Genomic DNA, 18680 nt, shown 5'->3' with positions numbered 1-18680 from the left:
GGAGTTTTCCTGTGAGAGCTGGTTGTTAGCCATCTGGCAGCACACCCCTTCTGAGACAGTAGAGTCAGTCCAGAACTGACCCCACCATTGTGCTGTGAACCATGGTGTTTCCTCTACCTCTTCGCCGGACAGTAACATCTTTAGGTCCCCTGGTCTCCTCTACTCCACTGGCTCCCTTTATCCTGTCTATAAACATACCTTCTTTTCTCATCCTTCAAACCGACTGAGCAAGTAAGATAAACCTTCTTTCCATTGGTTTGTAAATGCCTTGAGGGCAAAACTGAGTCTTGTGCACTGGTGCATCCCTAGCTGCTAGTAATTTCTGAAGTACAGTAAATGCCCAGCAAATGTTGGGTGGGTGAAGCCAGTTAGTGCTTTTCGTTTTTGTTTTCGTTGTTTTTTGGTTTTGTTTGTTGGTTGGTTGGTTGGTTTTCAGGAGTCTCACTCTGTCTACCAGGCTGGAGTGCAGTGGTATGATCTTAGCTCACTGCAACCTCGGCCTCCCGGGCTCAAGTAATTCTCCTGCCTCAGCCTCCTGAGTAGCTGGGATTACAGGTGCCCACAATCATGCCCGGCTAATTTTTGTATTTTTAGTAGAGATGAGGTTTCACCATGTTGGCCAGGCTGGTCTTGAACTCCTGACTTAAAGTGCTGGGATTACAGCCATGAGCCACTGAGCCCTGTGGCATTAGTGCTTTTCTTTGAACTGCCACTCCCTCCCTAATTTTGTTGCTCAACTCCTTCCATGAGTAGCCTACATTGCCCTTTGCATATCCTCCCTGTCTTTAACTACTGAGCTTACTGCTGAGCTACTCAGCTTACTGCTGTCAGGCTCTTACAACATTTTTAGAGGACTGCAAGAGGTTTTAAGTTGCCAAATCCAGGACCTGTTCTCAATGCATATGGTTGGTTGAATGACTTTCTCCTGGACATTAATCTCTCTGCAGATGTGGCGCTGAACTTTCCATCTTACCAAATGTCCTTCCTTGGCTTCCATGACAGCTCTTTCCTGGTTTCCTCCTTATGCTCTGACTGCTTGCTCCTCTTGTGTTCTTGGCTGTTTTCCTTTTCCTTCTCAGTCTGAAAATATTTCAGACACTGCCTTTAATCCTCTGCTGCCTCCCTGACTCCCACTTAGACTCTTTTGCCCCCTTCACCCCTGGACCTTCCAATAAAGAAAAAAGAGGAAGGATTGCAGAGTTTCTGTTTTTAAAAAGCTCTCCAGTTGATTGTGATGCTCAACCAAGCTACACTCTGGCATCGGGGATCAAGCAAGGCAATACGGGAGTTGGCATTTGTGATTTTTTCTTTACAACTCTGTCTCTCTCACTAGACTCTGAACTCATTGGCAAAACCCATCCCTAATTAGTGTTTAACTCAGCACTTGGCACATGAAGGGAACTCAGTGTGGGATGGATGGATGGATGGATAGATGGATGGATGAATACATGGATGGATGGATGGAAGACTACATGGATGGCTGGATGGATGGATGAACAATTGTATGAATGAATGGATTTGAAGGGCAGGTTGAATTTAGATCATGGAAGAAGACAATATTATCAGTGAAATCATCCCTTAATTATAGAGACAAATAATTCAACATTTCTGAGCTCATTCTCTGTGCCTTGTGGGAACATAAAGGTGAAAGACTCTTTCCCTGCAGCGTGCTTCTTTGGGGAACACTTCCCGTCTTCCCTCTCCTCGTCTATTTCCTCCACCTTTCGTGCTCTCCTCCCTGTTCCCAGTTATTGAAATGCTAAGTGCCCATCAACTGCTCTGTTGCTGCATCTTTGATACCTCTCTTGTGACCCTCACCACATTCTGCCTCCACTCAGTAATTTAATTAAAAGCATAACCTCCACATCATACCCTTTGTTTATTGAGGGGATGTTCCATGCCTCCTCCAGTACCTGGACACTCAACATGTGCATAGACTGAGATGGGCCACTCATCATTGGTAATAGTTATTTATTTCCTAATTCTTAGATACAGTGTTGTAAGTATGGAGATCTATGAGCTGAGCTAATTTCCAGCAGATCATTTTGTTTTAAATTAGAACTGAAGAGCATATTCAGCATGTCTGTGTGAGTATGGATACAGATGGTAAAAGAGCTGAAAGCGACTTTTTTGAACATGGATACTAGAGTGTATGGGATACTTTTGCTGCCAGTAATAACAATAACAACAAAAATAAGCCCAATTCAAAATGGTTTAGTTAACAAGGAAAATGCCTTTGATGTGCCTAGATGCTCTGTCATGAGATGCCTTCAGAGTTGGTTAATGCTCTTCCCTACTGTAAATAAAAACACAGGACTTCCCTCCTTTCCCCTAGACATCCACAGCGTATCGGTTTTATCCTCAGGTGACCTCTTCTCATGGTCCTGGGATGGCTCTCACAGTTCCAAGTGCCACACAGACAGGACAACTACTCTATGGCCTTTCTTCATCAGCCAGTACTTTTCCTAGAAGTCCTCTAGCTCGCTTCCCTGAGTGTCAGATTGACCAGAATTGTATCATGTGCCCTTGCCTAAACCAATCAGTGGTGAGAAGAGATGGTGCCCAGTGATAGGATTTACACGGGTGTTGGGGCTGGTCATCCTCCGTGGGTCATGTGGGGGCAGGCAGAACACCCAAGCAAAAGTACATTTCCTTCTATAAGGGAGGAAGGGCAGCCAGTTGTGTCTGCTGCCATTGCCACCTGTGTGTGGCTATAAATGGAAAAAGCAGGCTGCTCCGTGGCTGTGTTCACCGTGACTGTGGGGATGGATGACTGCTGCCGCTGTGTCCTTGGCATTGCTGGTGGCAGTGGAGCCTTCTCCCCAGGCTGCTGTCACCCACGTAAGGTCCAGGCTACTTCCTGGAGTAAGGGCACCTTTTCTGGAGTTTTCTTTCTTCACAGTAGCCAATTCCACCTATGGAATATTCACTGCTGCTTACACGTGGTGGCCAGGGAGATCTGTGCATAGAGAGTGGTTCTCTTGCCTAGTGTTTTTGGGGAACAAGGCCGTCATTTGTTCCTGAATTTAACAATGCCTTTGCTGGGCATGGTGGCTCACCCCTCTAATCCAAGCACTTTGGGAGGCTGAGGGAGGAGGATTGCTTGAGGCTAGGAGTTTGAGATCAGTCTGGACAACATAGTGAGTTCTCACGTCTCCAAAAAATTTTTTAAAAAATTAGCCAGGCACAGTGGTACATGGCTCTTTTTCCTGTAGTCTGAGCTACTCGGGTGGCTGAGGCGGGAGGATCACTTGAGCCAGGGAGGTCTAGGCTGCAGTGAGCTGTTGGCACCCCTGCATACCAGCCTGGATGACAGAGAGAATCCTGTATCAAAACAAAAACAAAAACAGAAAACAATGCTTTGCCTCTGTCCATCTGGACCTTCAGCAACCCCGTCTCATTGGACTTGCACAACCTCTCTGGAGTCAGAGCCTCTTCCTCCCAGTTTTCAGATGAGCAAACTGAGGCTGAGGGAGGCTTCGTTGGCTGCTAGTGGGTCTGCACAAACGTGGGACTCCAAGCTCAAGGTTCTTTCTGCCTCACCACGGCTGCATTGACACATTAAGCTTACCCTTCAGGTACTCAGATGTGCTTAGCTTTGGCCATTTCCAGTCCATATTTCCTGATGATCCAGTGCCTTCTTCTCCCTCCCCACACAGAACACAGAGCCTGATTGAATACTGAATCCCAGGGGTGATGTGGGTTGTCCCACTGGCCAGGGGCAGGGCTGGGGGTTTGGCGGGGAGGGGTCTCTTGCAGGTCATGTGACTCCTTGACCTTGACTTTCTGCCATTGCCGGACCAGGGGCAATCGAGCTGGGTTGAGCAGTTTTTACTCTTACCAAAGTTCTCAAATGGCTGTATTTTTTGAGTTCTTGAGTCTGGTTTACATAATTTTCTGACTTTGTTGCTTTGATGAGGCCAGCTGTTACCTCACGCGGCTGGTAGTGTGCCTTTCTCTGGCAGAGCTTCTCTTCCTGGACTTTGTGACATCTTTTTGGATCCTTTGTGGCTTCTCAGCTGTGTTACGGATAATTTACGTTGTCAGGTAAATGCTCTCAGGATAAATGAAATATTAATAATGCCATAGTGCTAATTTAAAAATACCCATTGCACATATTTAAGAGAATCCTCTCTGGGCTTGACTCTGGGCTTTAAATCAGGCCCAACAATGTCTCAACCATAAATCAAATTATTCTTTCAGCTGAGTAGAGGTTTTGGCACAAAAACCTACTATAGAATAGCATAGTATATGAAATCTTAGTTCATGCCTTTAAAACTCTTATTCCCTTTGCAGAAATTGGAAACCAAATACTCCTTTAACCACTTATCCACGCACAACAGTTAACCAAGCAATAGTCAATATTGGCTTTTGGATTTTGGGAACAGGTTTATTAACTCAAGATTTGCACAGCTTTGCAAAGCATGATCTACTTCACCGTCCCCCTCTCCCGTCCCCCTCCTCCCGTCCCCTTGAACATCAGGCCACCGAGCAGGGAAGGCCAGCTCCTTGGGCCCATGTACGGCTGGATGGGAAAAGAACACATTACAGTGAAATAAATGCTTTAAAAGCATGTTTAGGATTATAAAGTTAGTATGCCTTAGTTTTCTCCCCTGATTATAAAGAAGAATATTTGTGGTTTAGAAAATTTGGAAAATACACAAAACTATAAAGAAGGAAATAGGAGTTCAACTTTTCAGATGCTATGTGTAAGTGAGAGGGTGCACTCTCTGTCTTTCTGTGCTTGGCTTATTTCGCTTAGCATAAAGTTCTCCAGGAACTTTCAACTGTGTCACAAATGACAGGATTTCTCCTCTAAACGCTGAATAGCGTTCCATTGTATATGTGCACTGCTTTTCTTTATGGGTGTTTATGTTGATGGACACTTAGGTTGATGCCATACCTTGTCTGCTGTGAATAATGCCATAGTGAATGTGGGAGTGCTGGTACCTCTTTGACATACTGATTTCATTTTCCATTTTCTTTGGATCTATCCCCAGAGTGGGATTGTCAGCAGTCATGTAGTATTTTGATTTGTAATACATACAAAATTGATTTGTAATACATTTGTCAAACATACAGTATTTTGATTTGTCATTGATCTTTGTGTTTTTGAGGAACCTCCATACGGTTTTCCATAATGACTGTACTGATGTACATTCCCACCAATGGTGGGCAAGAGTTCCCTTTTTCCACATCCCCACCAACACTTGTCTTTTTGATAATGGCCATTCTAACAAATGTGAGATGACACTCATCATGCTTTTGATTTGCATTTCCTTGATGATTAGTGATGTTGAGTGTAGGGGAACTGGGGAGATGTTGGTCAAAGGACACAAAATTACAGTTAGGAGGAGTAATTTCAAGAGATCTATGACTTGAACTTGAATAGACCTATGATCTATTGACTGTAGTTAATAACGATGCATTACATTCTTGAAAATCAGTAAGAGTAAGATTTCAAGTGTTCTCACCACAAAAAATAAATATGTGAGGTAATGCAGATGTTAATTAGCTTACTTTAGCAATGGAAACATGTATGCCTATTTACAATTTCTCGTGTTGTAGGGATTCTACTAAATATAGTATTTTGGAATTGAATATTTTACTTGGAAAGTTGTTTAAGAAATTCCCGTATCTAAAAAAAAAAAAAAGAGAGAGAGAGAGAGAGAGAGACTGGATTTTGGAGCTGTGCTAGCAGGCATGATTGTAAGAAAGATTTTTTTCCTTCCTATCTTTTTAGCTTGTTAGTGTTCTAAGATTAAAAAAAAATACGGATCGTCCTAGCATTTACAAAGTAAAAGGGTTGTTTCTTTTCTGGGACTAAGACAATTGCTTAATTATAGTTCTCAGGATGTTTTCTAAACTCTAAATCCCACTACCCTGTTCTGAGCAGCAGAAAGTGCTAACAGAATGATCTGGGGAAGCCATTATTACCAAAGCTGGGGGCTGTAAGGAAAAGAAAACATTTTCAAAATATTTTCTGCGTAAAAGTGTATGTGTGCTTCAGCATGCCAGTTAGCCTGGCCTTGATTTCACTCCCAATTTTTGCTTCATAATGCTGGGCTTCCCTCAGAGGAGAGGAATGTTACCCCCTCTTTTTTTTTTAAAGGGAAGGATTTAAGTTCTTTCCCCTTTTAGGATATTTTAAAATAATGTTTAAGAAATAGGTTTTGTCGGTACATGTACAGTTGATCCCTGGCATTAATATTTGAAAACAAAATAAGGTTTAATATTCTTGAACTTATATTCAGGTTATTCCAGGATCTTTGGAGACCCAAGGAAAGCCGTGCTGACCAAAAGCAAGACAAATGACTCACAGAGAAAAAAGATGGCAGAACCAAGGGCAATTAAAGGTAAAACGAACAGAACCCGAATAATCCTATGCTGCCTAGTCAGGACCCTTTTTAAAAAATGTGGATATGTAAATATTTTGTATCTCTACTATTTGATGTTTATGGTTCCAAACCTCCACAGACCATTTCTGGATTCTTTGCTGTACTTGGATGAATTATGTTGGTTCTACATGACACCCATGACTTCCCCTCAGATAAGATGCCCCATTGCCCAGCAATGTTCCTTTCCTGGTCCTACAGTGTTGAGGTTTTAGAATTACTGCCTTCTTAGTTCTGTGGTCTTCACCAGCCCCTCTTTTCTCCATCACCATCTACTCTCTTCTCCCTTTTCCAGAGGAACCAGAGGCATGGTGTCTACGGACTGCTGCTTTTACGATCTTTCCATTTTTCTATCATACTACTGCATTTGGCTTATAGTCATTTTGTGGTTATTTCACCTGAATGCAATTGAAACCTCCTTTCAAGGGGCACACCCAGGCAGTGAATCTTTGTATTCACAAAACATGCCACAAAATAAAAATAAAATCCAGTTGGAGAAGCAGAGGGTCAGCGCCCTGTCTCTAAGGCGCGCCCCTGAGGCCGGCAGGAATGCTGGGACTCCCTTGGAGAAGCCCTGCAGGGATCAAGGTTTTGGGGGTGCTCACATGATACTCATGCAACCCACAGAATGTAAGAGTCCCTCCCTTGCCGGGATGAAGCCAGGGTCGTTTAGTAGAAGGAATAGCAGTCCATGCAGCCTGAGACATGCCTTGACCAGGGTCAGCGTTCAGTGAGAAATGGTGCAACTAAAATGGATGTGGCTCCCGAGGCCATGTCCCCACCCTGAGGCCTCTAGTCTGCATCAGTTAAGTGACTTTAGTAAGTCCCTCAATAGAGGTGTTCTCCTTTCCCAGCGCTGTTGTAACAAAGTCCCATGAACTGGGTAGCTTAAAACAACAGAAATTCACCGTCTCGCCGTTCTGGAGGCTGGATGTCCAAGATCAAGGTGTCAGCCCAAGTGGTTCCCTCTGAGGGCTTTGAGGGAAATCTGTTCCAGGCCTCTTTTGTCTTTTCCCTGTGTCTTCACACCATCATCCTTCTATACAGGTCTGTGTTTAAATCTTGTCCTTTTTTTTTGTACATGGATCAGTCATGTTGGATTAGGTCACTAATGACCTCTGTAAAGGCCCTACCTCTCTATCATCACATCCCGAGGGACCGGGGGTTAGTACTACAATGCATGACTTGGGGGAGAGAATTGATATAATTCAACCCATAGCTGTAAGTATTTTTATTCATTTGGAAAGATGAGCCATTTCCTACTGAAGAAGTCCAGTTTCTTATTTTTAGATAAATGCAGAGGTGCATTCAGATTCTCATGCTGTCTTCTGCCTCCGGCTGGTATTCCCTGCTTAGCTTTGAAGTGCAGGAGCCAGGACTGGACTGGGTTAAGGCAACTGGGGCACAGGATTTCGGGCGGTGCTCCCCTTTAGGTACTGATCCTGCACTTGCATGAGCCTGAGAGGGAGAGCCTCCTTAAATCATGGGCCCTGCATTTCTCCCTGCCCCTCCTTCCTGCTCCATAAGGGAGGCCTGTGCCCCATTCAGGGTCCTGGTGTGCTTGGCAGGAATCAGGCCTGTGCAGTTCTTATGGCAGGGTTTGCTGGTGAAAGACTGATTTGCCTAATGTCTGCTCATCCAGGACAAGTGCACCCAGCGACCGATGCTTTCAAGGAATGGATTCATTTCTATGGATACTAAATTGCTTAGAGCCATTTTGCCTAAAGTGTTTTCACTTAATGACTAGTTATCTTAAAACTAAAAAATACATTTCTAAATTAAGGGTGTTTTTAGTCAGTTGACAAAGGGCTCTTATGAAAATTATCAATTTATTTATTGAGAATTGTTTTTCTTAAAAAGTTGCAACATTTTAATTAGCCGGGTATGGTAGCACATGCCTGTAATCCCAGCTACTCGGGAGGCTGAGGCAGGAGAATCACTGGAACCCGGGAGGTGGAGGTTGCAGTGAGCCAAGATTGTGCCACTGTATACCAGCCTGGGTGACAGAGCAAGACTCTGTCTCAAAAAAAAAAAAAAAAAGTTGCAACATTTTATACAGTATCAAAATCATTCATTTGAAATATTTTTACTTTCTTTCTTTTTTTTGAGACGGAGTCTGGCTCTGTCGCCCAGGCTGGAGTGCAGTGGCACAATCTCGGCTCACTGCAAGCTCCACCTCCCGGCTTCACGCCATTCTCCTGCCTCAGCCTCCCGAGTAGCTGGGACTACAGGCACCCAACACCATGCCTGGCTAATTTTTTGTATTTTTCAGTAGAGATGGGGTTTCACCATGTTAGCCAGGATGGTCTTGATCTCCTGACCTTGTGATCCACCCCGCCTCAGCCTCCCAAAGTGCTGAGATTACAGGTGTGAGCCACCGTGCCTGGCCTTTACTTTCTTAACAATAATGATTACCACTTGTTTAGTGTTGATTATGTGCCTAGCATTGAGAGAGCTTTCTTTCTTAAGCATAATTCAATTTAATCCTCACCTGACTCAATTCAATCCTACACCTGATGGTGTAGACAGAGGAGATAATCAAACAATGGTTTAACTTGCATACTAACCAGTTAGAATAGATACAGGCCAACTCTTGCACTGACACCTTTGTGAACTGCTGAGCATCATTTAGAGGTTTTAAACATTTTTTATTTGTGTTTCCCAACACCAAATACGTGGTGTTTTTGCCAGTACCAACCAGTTATTCAACGCTGATACCAACTGGGTGTCCAACAGTTCAGTTCAATTCTGATGCTGACTGACTGAAGTTTGCGCACAGGTTTAAGGGCTGAGTCCCCAACACTGTCCTCACTTCAGATGCTGGTTGCAAATATTGGGTCCTCAGATTACCTACACTGTGTCCGACATGGCTACAACATTGGGGATTCCCACAACCCCCCTTTTAGGTTCAATAACTTGCTAGAACTCAGGAAAATGCTGTACTCTTATGATTACAGTTTATTGTTAAGCATGTGAACGAACAGCCAGATGAAGAGGTGCACAGGGCAAGGTCTGGGAGGATTCCAAGTACAGGAGCCTCCATCTCTTTTCATTTGTTTGTTTGTTTTTTGAGATGGAGTCTCATGCTGTCGCCCAGTCTGGAGTGCAGTGGCGCCATCTCGGCTCACTGCAAGCTCCGCCTCCCGGGTTCACGCCACTCTCCTGCCTCAGCTTCCCGAGTAGTTGGGACTATAGGCGCCCGCCACCATGCTGGGTTAATTTCTCTTTGTATTTTTAGTAGAGACAGGGTTTCACCGTGTTAGCCAGGATGGTCTCGATCTCCTGACCTCGTGATCCACCTGCCTCGGCCTCCCAAAGTGCTGGGATTACAGACGTGAGCCACCGCGCCTGGCTGCCTCTGTCCCTTTAGCATTGGGGCGCACCACACTCCTCATGCCAACATGCCCACCAGCCTAGAAGCTGTCCTAACCCTGTCAGGGTATTTTATGGAGGTTTTGTTACATAGGCAGGATTGATTAAGTAACTGGCCATTGGGGATCAACTCAATTTCTAGCTCCTCTCCTCTCCTGAGAGGTTGGGAAATGGGGCTGAAAGTTCTGAGTGTCTAATCAAGACTCATTCTTTCTTGCAATTAGCCCCCATCCTGAAGCTATCTAGGAACTCACCAACCCGTTGCCTTCTTAGAACAAGGGATGCTTCCATCACTTGGGTAATTCCAAGAGTTTTAGGAGCTCCATGCCAGAAATGAGAAACAAGGGCAAATGGATTTCTTACTATACTACAGTAGTATTATCCCCATTTTGCAAATGTGTAACTAAGGCTCTTGGAGGATAAAGTGATCATTTCTAGGTTTCCAAGGAGTAAGTGGCAGATCTGATTTCCATCCCTCACCTGGCTCTGCACCTGTGCTCATATTGAGCACTGCCCCCAGCCCGGGGCCCTGCCTGTGCCTTCTAGGCCCCACTTCTGCCCTCCCCAGCTGCACCCGTTCCCATTCCAGACAACACCCCCGTGCCGGGGCACCCAGAGCTCCTTTCCAAACTGGACTGAGCATCTTTTGGGCTGCACCAGCCTCTTTCCTGGAGTTCATCTTCTTGGGAAGATCTTATATGTGTTTCCCTGGGTCTAAAGGATGAACAGGAAGCACTGCTGAATGGAGTGTGGCCATGTGGATCGGGATATCCATGTGACTCTATGTGTCCCCTAGCCTACAGGACAGAATTCGGTTTGAGAAGAGAGGAGGGGTCGGGTCGAGGGGTCTCAAACTTCCATCTATTTTCTTGCATCAACCCTGCAAATATTTAGACCGCCTTCTCTTAACCATTTTGCAATACTGCCTCCATAATTACAAAATGCTTACTTTCCCTTCTACCTTGGGTACCAGTCCATCTTTTATGTGGTTAGAGCTTAGGTAATCCAAATCAAATTTGTTTCTATTTAGTAAGACATTGGCATTTTAAAAACAAAGAAGTGACACAAGTAGAATTCTGTTAATGTTAAGGCCTTTTTTGTTTATTTAGGATACCCAATCATAAAATATAGCTGAATCATGAAACACAAAATCATATAGAAGTATATACCTTAGGCAAATTAGTTTATTGCAAGAAACAAGTATTAAAGAAATTATTTTCAATCAACATAGAGTGAAGTTCTGCCAGGGTTCAAAGGCAGGTAAAATAGAAAATAAAAAGGCTCCTACAGTGACATGAAACTATCACCAACTACTAAATTTTTTTTTTTTTTTTTTTTTTGAGACGAAGTCTTGCTCTGTCACCCAGGTTGGAGTGCAGTGGCCAGATCTCAGCTCACTGCAAACTCCACCTCCCAGGTTCCTGCCATTCTCCTGCCTCAGCCTCCCGAGTAGCTGGGACTACAGGCACCCGCCACCTCGCCCGGCTAGTTTTTTGTATTTTTTAGTAGAGACGGGGTTTCACCGTGTTAGCCAGGATGGTCTCGATCTCCTGACCTCGTGATCCGCCCGTCTCGGCCTCCCAAAGTGCTGGGATGACAGGCTTGAGCCACTGCGCCCAGCCCTAAAAATTTTTAGTACAGTTTTAGTTTGTTTTGCTACCAACTACTACATATTTGAGAAATGACCATTAGGAACACAAAAGTAAATAAGAGGTGCTCTTTAAAAAATCCATAAAATACTTCTGAAATGGTAAAAAAGAACAGGCACCCAAATGGCTGCAAAAAGAATCAGAGATCCGTGCGGTTTGAGGAGGCAGGGGAGGGTGGTTGAGCTTTTATTCTCCTGGTCTTTAGGTCTGTTGGGTTTTCACTGACCTGGTGTGGAGGATGGCAGTGCCATCATGCTGCATGCTGAGCGAATCCCTTTGGTGTGTGACCACTCCAGTGGTGGTGGTCTGAGGAGCTCATACGTCATCAGTCTCTTAATGTGGGGCAGCTGGGAGAAACTTAGGTTCCCTGCTTTGTGCCTTTCACCCTCTTGCCTCCAGTCCTCATGCTTCTTGCTCATCAAGGCTCCTTGGTGGCACCCTCTTGTCTCTGCATGAATCAGCTCTCTCTTTCCTGTAGGTATATCCACATGCCTCACTGGGCACCTCCACTAACTGCCTGCTCTCAGGACTGACCGGTTCATATCTGTGTGAAACAGATCTGTTTCCCATCTCATCCTCGAGGATTGGGACTGTGTTGCCTCTGGAATCTCTATCTATTCCCTTCCCTGTCATTTTATCCTTAATGCATCCTGAGTGCTCAAAACATCCCCATAAGAAACAAGAGACTCAAACAGTTGCTTGTTAAGTTTATGTCTTGGTTGGTTACAGACTGAGTGTCTGCTGTAACTTCTATGGTGTTGGCTGCGGTCTTGGATATCCAAGGGTGTTGATTCGATCTTTGGAATCCCGGGGAGGCTGACAAGGCATGATGTGAAGTGAGAATTCAGTTGCTCCTGGGAAGGGCTCTGGGAATCCCATGGAGGCGTCTGGTGGAGGTTTCTTGGTTATCCTTCAGTTTCCAAACCCATTTTGAGGGTAGGATTCGGGTTTGAGATCATGTCTCATAGGTGAATGGAAATAATATGTCTCTGTGTTGGGATGAAGTTGGTTTCCTTTGAAATGCCCTGTTTGAGTCTCCTTTTATCACTGGCTAGAAAAGTTTTAACGACAATCTCAGTAATCCGATTATACAGGGCAAAGTGTATGTCAGTAATCTATTGTCACAAAAACGCTGTGTAACAAACTCCCCAAATTTCAGTGACTTCAAGCAGTAAGCACTTATTTAGCCATGAGCCTGTGGGTTGGCCATTCTGGTTGGCCCTGGCTAGCGGCTGGTCTAGTTGCTTCCCTCCCATGTCTGGGGTTTTGGTTGTCTATGGGATGATCAAAGGTAGTCTTGGTGGGGTGATTGGGGTGGGTGACTCTGCCCCAGGTACTTCTCATCCTCCCACATGCATCTGGCCATGTTCCCATGCTGGTGGAAAGTTACAGAAAAGCAAAGGGGAACACGTCCTGCCTCCTGAGGCTTCAGCTAGGACCTGACATGCTTGTCTTTCTGCTACATCCTGTTGACTGAAGCAGATCGTATGGGCAGCCCAAAAATAAGGGTTGGGAAGTAATTCTACCTCTTTAGTGGGAAGAATCACAAAGTTATGTGGCAAAAAGCATGGATACAGGAAGAGTTGAGTGTCGGGACCATCTTGGTACTCATCCATAGTGACAGTGAAACGAGCTATTTACCCTCTGTCTTCTCCGTGCCTCTAGAACACTTACAGGGTGTTTCGACGACCTGTATGTGTAATAAACTACCCCAAATCCTAGCAGCTTAGTACAACAGCCCATTTATTATTGGTCACAATTCTGTGGGCTGACTAGACTCAGCTGGAAACTGCCTCCCTGATGTTGGCAGGGGCCGTAGTCATCTGAGAGATGGTTCTCTGGACTGTCCAGGACAGCCCCCTCCCAGGCCTGGCATTGGTGCTGGCTGCCCCGCTGGGCACCCGGTCCTCTGCCATGTGCTGTGCTGCTGACAGTATGGGGACTTGGTTTTAGGAGGCAGGAAGGGGAAGCTCACATTTCCATAAAGGCCTGGGCCTGGGACTCCTGAAGCCTTTCCTCTGCTGTGTTCTCCAGGTCAGAGGCAGCCACAGGTCAGCCTGGGTTTGAGGGGTGGGAGACGAGCTTCAGCCCCTGCTGTGAGCGGCAGCATGTGCATGCAAGCAGGGAGGAACTGTGCGGAGTGAACTCACCCAGAGAGCATGCCCAGACATACGGAAATAGCCATGTGCTCCCGAGAGCAGGGTCGTTCAGTGGGAGGCCCTCCCTTTGTCAGGACGGCTTGCAGATGCTCCCCTTCCTGACTGCATGACCCCAGGAGCAGAGTGGTGTTTTCCTGGGGCACCTGCTGCTCTCAGGATAAGGGGAGTTGAGGATTCCTGTGCTCCCAGAAACCTTCAACCAGACCCCGTCCTCTCCCAGCCTCTTCTCCCACGAGAGCACCAGGAGCCTGGGTCACCTTCATCTGCTTCCCGGTTCAATTTCGGGACTGCACTTCACTCCCTCTGCACTTTCAGTAACTCTCATCCCCCAGAGGGCCTGCGGGGGAAAGTACCTATTTTCCAAGACCTAGAAGTTTGGTTATAGAAAAAAAAATGCCTAAGGTTCCCAGCATGTCATGTTCTTGGTGAGCCAAGCTCCCCCACTCTTGGGAGGCCTCCAGGGAGACGTTTTGGGAGGACGGACGTGGAGCACGCAGATCTGGAGGTTGACACTCTCCACGAGAGGCGATTGGGTTGGAATGGGTGTGTCTGCACCGTGAGATGTCAGAAAGGGCGGATGTGAATGTGGGGAGGACTCCTGTGAACGCTTCACTTGTCCCTAGAGGAATGTGCTTAGTAGCAAATTTGAAAGACAACTTTTGAAAACGTCTCTAGTTCTGTAATCATAGTATTTTTATTTTGCATTTGTTACGGCAAAGAGCCATTGTAAAGAAGAAAACAAACAAAAAATACAGGTGATAAAAAGCAAGTGATGGCTTCTACAAATGTAAACTAAAAAAGGCCTTTTTAGTATCAAAAAGACAACTGATGGCTTGGCTGAGATCTGCAGAGCACCAGAGACTGGCTGGGGACCAGTTACAGGAGGCTGGAGCCTGGAAGGAGGGGCCCCATGATGGAAGAGGTCACCCTAGAATCCAGCTGCAGTCAGAACCGTAACCAAGCGCCCAGGCTGAGCAGCAGGTGTTGGTGGTGGGAAGGTGAGGGGAAGAGATACTCCCTCTCCTCTCACCCCTGCTCTCCAGATGGGGCCATGTCAACCAACCCTGACAGGTGGCCAGGAGGCAAGGCGCCTGCTGAGCCCATCTGTAGAGGTCAGCCCTAGGGCCTGGGACAGCAAAGGAGGCTGGAGACTGGCTTGGTGGAAGCGGAGGGGCACAGACAACGGTCAGAACAAGCTGCTTTATAATTCGAATGAGGGAATATATTGGATTAAGTATTTATTTCTGGAAAATTCCTGGATTATAGGCATCTTTAAATTTAATTTATTTAAGGCATGTTTTAAAATGTCCCTTCAAAATATGGGTTGATACCTGCTAATTAAGTCAAACCAAAATGGTTTTGGGCTCTGGAGTCAGATAGGCTAATCTGATTTGAGGTTTGGTTCTGTCGCTTATTAACCAGGTGATCCTGGACAAATCAGTAACCTTTATGAGTCTTGACGTCCGCAGCTGGACAGTGGGAATGACAACTCTCAGAGTCGTGGTCAGAATGAAATGAGAAAATGTGTGTGGAGCCCTTAGCACTCAAGGAACTGGCGCTAAAGTACTCAATGAACGGGAGCTGCGCTGTTTACTAAGAACTTAATAACAAAGCTGAAAAGGATGTGCAGACCGCCTGAGTTTTGGTGGGATTTCAAAGTCCTGTTTTCTCAGTATGATAGAGAAGTATGTCCTGTTTTAATCTCATGTCTTCCTTTAATGGATCCCTCATTAGGTCCTGCCCATGTGGAAGGATGTGTGAATATTGCATGTGATGTGGGTCAGGTTGAGCTAGATTCTTCTGGCCTGTCAGACTAGGGTTCTTTTGGGCTCATTTTAAGTGATTTTCCCAAGGGAAGGGAGGTGAGTTATCTAGTTACCTCATGGACCACACATACCTAGAGGATGCCTTTAGGCAAACATGCTTAACGCAAAGCTATGATTCTTCTGCCATTGGTGAATTGTGTCCAGTCCTGCTAGAACATAAAACACAGAAATGCAGTTGTTTATTATTATTTATGTTGTTCCTTTTGTCTTCTAGCCATCAGGTTCTGAACAGCTGGTAGATGGGCTGGCTTATTGAAGGACATGATTCAGACTGTCCCGGACCCAGCAGCTCATATCAAGGTAAGTCCTGTCTTGGCCGGGAAGCCAGCTCTGCCTTCCTCTGCGCCTAGATTTTCATGGATAGCAGCCCACGTGTCAGTTAATTAGGGGTCAGCCAACACAGCCCAGGAGCTAAGAAAATGGTTTTTACTTTTTTAAATGGTTGAAAAATCAAAAGAAGCATATTTCATAACATGTGTAAATTACATGAAATTTACATTGCAGTGTCCATAAAGAAAGCTTTATTGGAACACAGCCCCATGCATTCATTTCCATATCATCTGTGGCTGCCTTCACTCCATAATGGCACAGTTGAGTAGATTCGACAAAGACCATATGGCCTGCCAGCTGAAAATATTTACTGTCTGGACCTTTTCAGAAAAAAATTTGCTGAGTTAATATATGAAATCACATCCAAATTCTTCTAACTCCTATGTTAATTCCGTCTCCTTTATACTTGCCTGGGGTTAGCAAGGAGGAGACAAGAGGGTGAATGGTTGGATTTCCGATACTGGAACGTTGTTTTATCTGGGCTCGCTGACACTTCAGCGCTCCATCACCTCACAGCTGCCCTGGCTGCTTTCTGACCTGCACTTCCTGAGGCTCTGGAGGTGAGAAGGTGAGGAAGTGAGACTTGTGCCAAGGGAGGTCCCTGAGAGGACTCTGACCATTTATTTTGACACTACACATACCTGTGGGTAATAGCTACAGGGAGGAAATGAGATGGTAGTTTTCATATACTTGACACAAATAAAGACTGCAGAAAAAATTAGGGCTTAAGCTACCTTATCCAAACAGGCCGTCTACACCTGTGCTGGTTAGTTCAACTCTATCTATGCTGGCCAAAGTAATTGACTGCACGGCCAGTTCTTCACTTTCCACATGCTAATTCATTTTCCCTAAGCGGTGTGGTTGGTTTTACTAATTTATATTCCCTGCCTAAAACGTTAATTGAAAATGGGAAGGGCTTATAATTGAAAGGAAAGTTTGTGGTATTGAAAAATGTATCTTTTTGAATAAAATATAAAAAGCCTTTCAAAATCCCACATGTACAATTACACGTGGACGTACACACATTTTAAAGCAATACATTTGACGAGGCATTCTGGACCATGTGCAGCTCACATGCGTACACATTTACTTTCTTTGAAAATGGAATTGGAAGTAATACGAGTTTCCGTGCATTCCTTGAGCTTTGTGGGTGCTCCTGCAGTTTCAGAGGTTGCGGTAACTCTCGGGATGTTGAGGATTCTAAATTTTGCCCAAGGCCATAGAGGAGCAGATGCTCATGGGGACAGTATAATTTGATTTCTGTGTGATGTTTTGTTGGGCTATGACGGTTGTGTTTATCAAAAAAAAAAAAAAAAAAAAAATGCAAGTGGCAAATCTCTCGTGGATGTGATAAGGTTTCTCCAGAAGTGCTGGGAACATATTTGATCAGTGTGTCTATGCTACACACATAAAGTGGGAGAAAGACTTTCTTGAATTTTTAGGGTCTGCTGACCATGAAGCTGCATAATGCAAAGGAAAGCTCACGGGGAAGTTGAGACAATAAATATCTTCTATAGTTCAGAATGTGAGGGACGGCGACTAAAATTCATTTCATTGGCATTCCACACCACCCCTCCAGGCAACCAGAAGGAAATGATGAAGTCAGCAAGAAAGTATTGCAGGTTTTAAGACGCTAATTCATAAAGCTGAAACAATCCCATACAAACCTGAAAACACCATCTTTGAAAATGTGTGTTGGTAGAAACGTTCTGTATTTGATTTCAGGAATGAACTGTGATTTCGGCTCTGCTTTATCTTATTATCATCATATTGGTTGATCATATTGGTTGATGTCAGTATATAATATCATCATATTGGTTGATGTCAATATATAAAATATAATTTTGAGAAACCGTAAGTCTGAGAGTTTTTTAAAAATAAATTTCAGGCCAGGCGCGGTGGCTCACGCCTGTAATCCCAGCACTTTAAGGGGCTGAGGCAGGCGGATCACTAGGTCAGGAGATCGAGACCATCCTGGCTAATACGGTGAAACCCCGTCTCTACTGAAAATATAAAAAATTAGCAGGGTGCGGTGGCGGGTGCCTGTAGTCCCAGCTACTCGGGAGGCTGAGGCAGGAGAATGGCGTGAACCCGGGAGGCAGAGCTTGCAGTGAGCTGAGATTGTGCCACTGCGGTCCGGCCTGGGCGAAAGAGCTAGACTTCCGTCTCAAAAAAATATAAATAAATAAATTTCAACTCACATGGCTTCTGTGTGTTTGGAGAGATGAACTGGCAATAAGAAGTGTGGTTACTAATAGCTGATACTGGCTGCGAGGTGGAATTATGTTAAAGATGTTTATTTCCTTTATATACCTATCAAAATTTCACTTATTAGAATTTGAATAATTATTTTTGTAATTCTTTTTTTGCATATGAATTTGGGATTCTTGACAACAAAGTTGGTAGGATGATTTTCTTCCACCGATTCATTAAAATGCCCGATGTGGGAGTTTTTGAAGTAAAATTTCATGTGCGAGAAGTTTCTGGCTTTGGGCTGAGAAATGCTGCTATGACTTCTGGGAAGGAAGTTCTTATAAATGGTACATGAATGGTTCCTCTTGATGTATTAACGTATATAGTGGAAGATTTTGTTTTTGGTTCATTGCTACTAAAATGTTTTTGTTATCTGAGAAGGACTTGAGTTTTCCACAGAAGTGGCTTAACACTGCAAATGTGATTGTTGTGAAGACTCTTGAGTGTCATCACAGTCCTGTCCGTAGGCTGTCCTGGAGAGGAACATTCCTTTCATCTTAGAGAAATTCACTCTGCACAATTTATGACGACTCTTTTCTGCCAGAACAAATAGCTTTTACCCTTTTATATGTTTAAGGAGCTGGAAACAATAAAAAAGGAAGGATGGTTGAAAACTATGGAATATTAAATATTCTTGATTTAAATAGTGCAAGAATTGTGGCAATTCATTTACAAACAAAATGAGCAGAATGTTTA

General features: G+C 44.7%; 1 protein-coding gene across 3 annotated transcripts in view; it reads left to right on the top strand.

Annotated features, from left to right (window-relative positions):
- The window catches only part of ERG (ETS transcription factor ERG), a 281750-nt gene that overhangs the window by 69224 nt on the left and 193846 nt on the right, over positions 1-18680 (top strand). For all 3 annotated transcript variants that reach the window (XM_003895482.5, XM_003895481.5, XM_009202252.4), the window contains exons 2-3: positions 6255-6356; positions 15616-15701. In XM_003895482.5, the coding sequence (XP_003895531.1) occupies positions 15663-15701 (39 nt within the window). In that variant the 5' untranslated portion in view covers positions 6255-6356; positions 15616-15662. The remainder of the gene's footprint in view (positions 1-6254; positions 6357-15615; positions 15702-18680) is intronic.

This window comes from Papio anubis, chromosome 4, assembly GCF_008728515.1.
Source record: "Papio anubis isolate 15944 chromosome 4, Panubis1.0, whole genome shotgun sequence".
Taxonomy (NCBI): Eukaryota; Metazoa; Chordata; class Mammalia; order Primates; family Cercopithecidae; genus Papio; species Papio anubis.
Note: the sequence above shows the minus strand (reverse complement) of the source record. Positions and strands in the feature narration are given on the sequence as shown.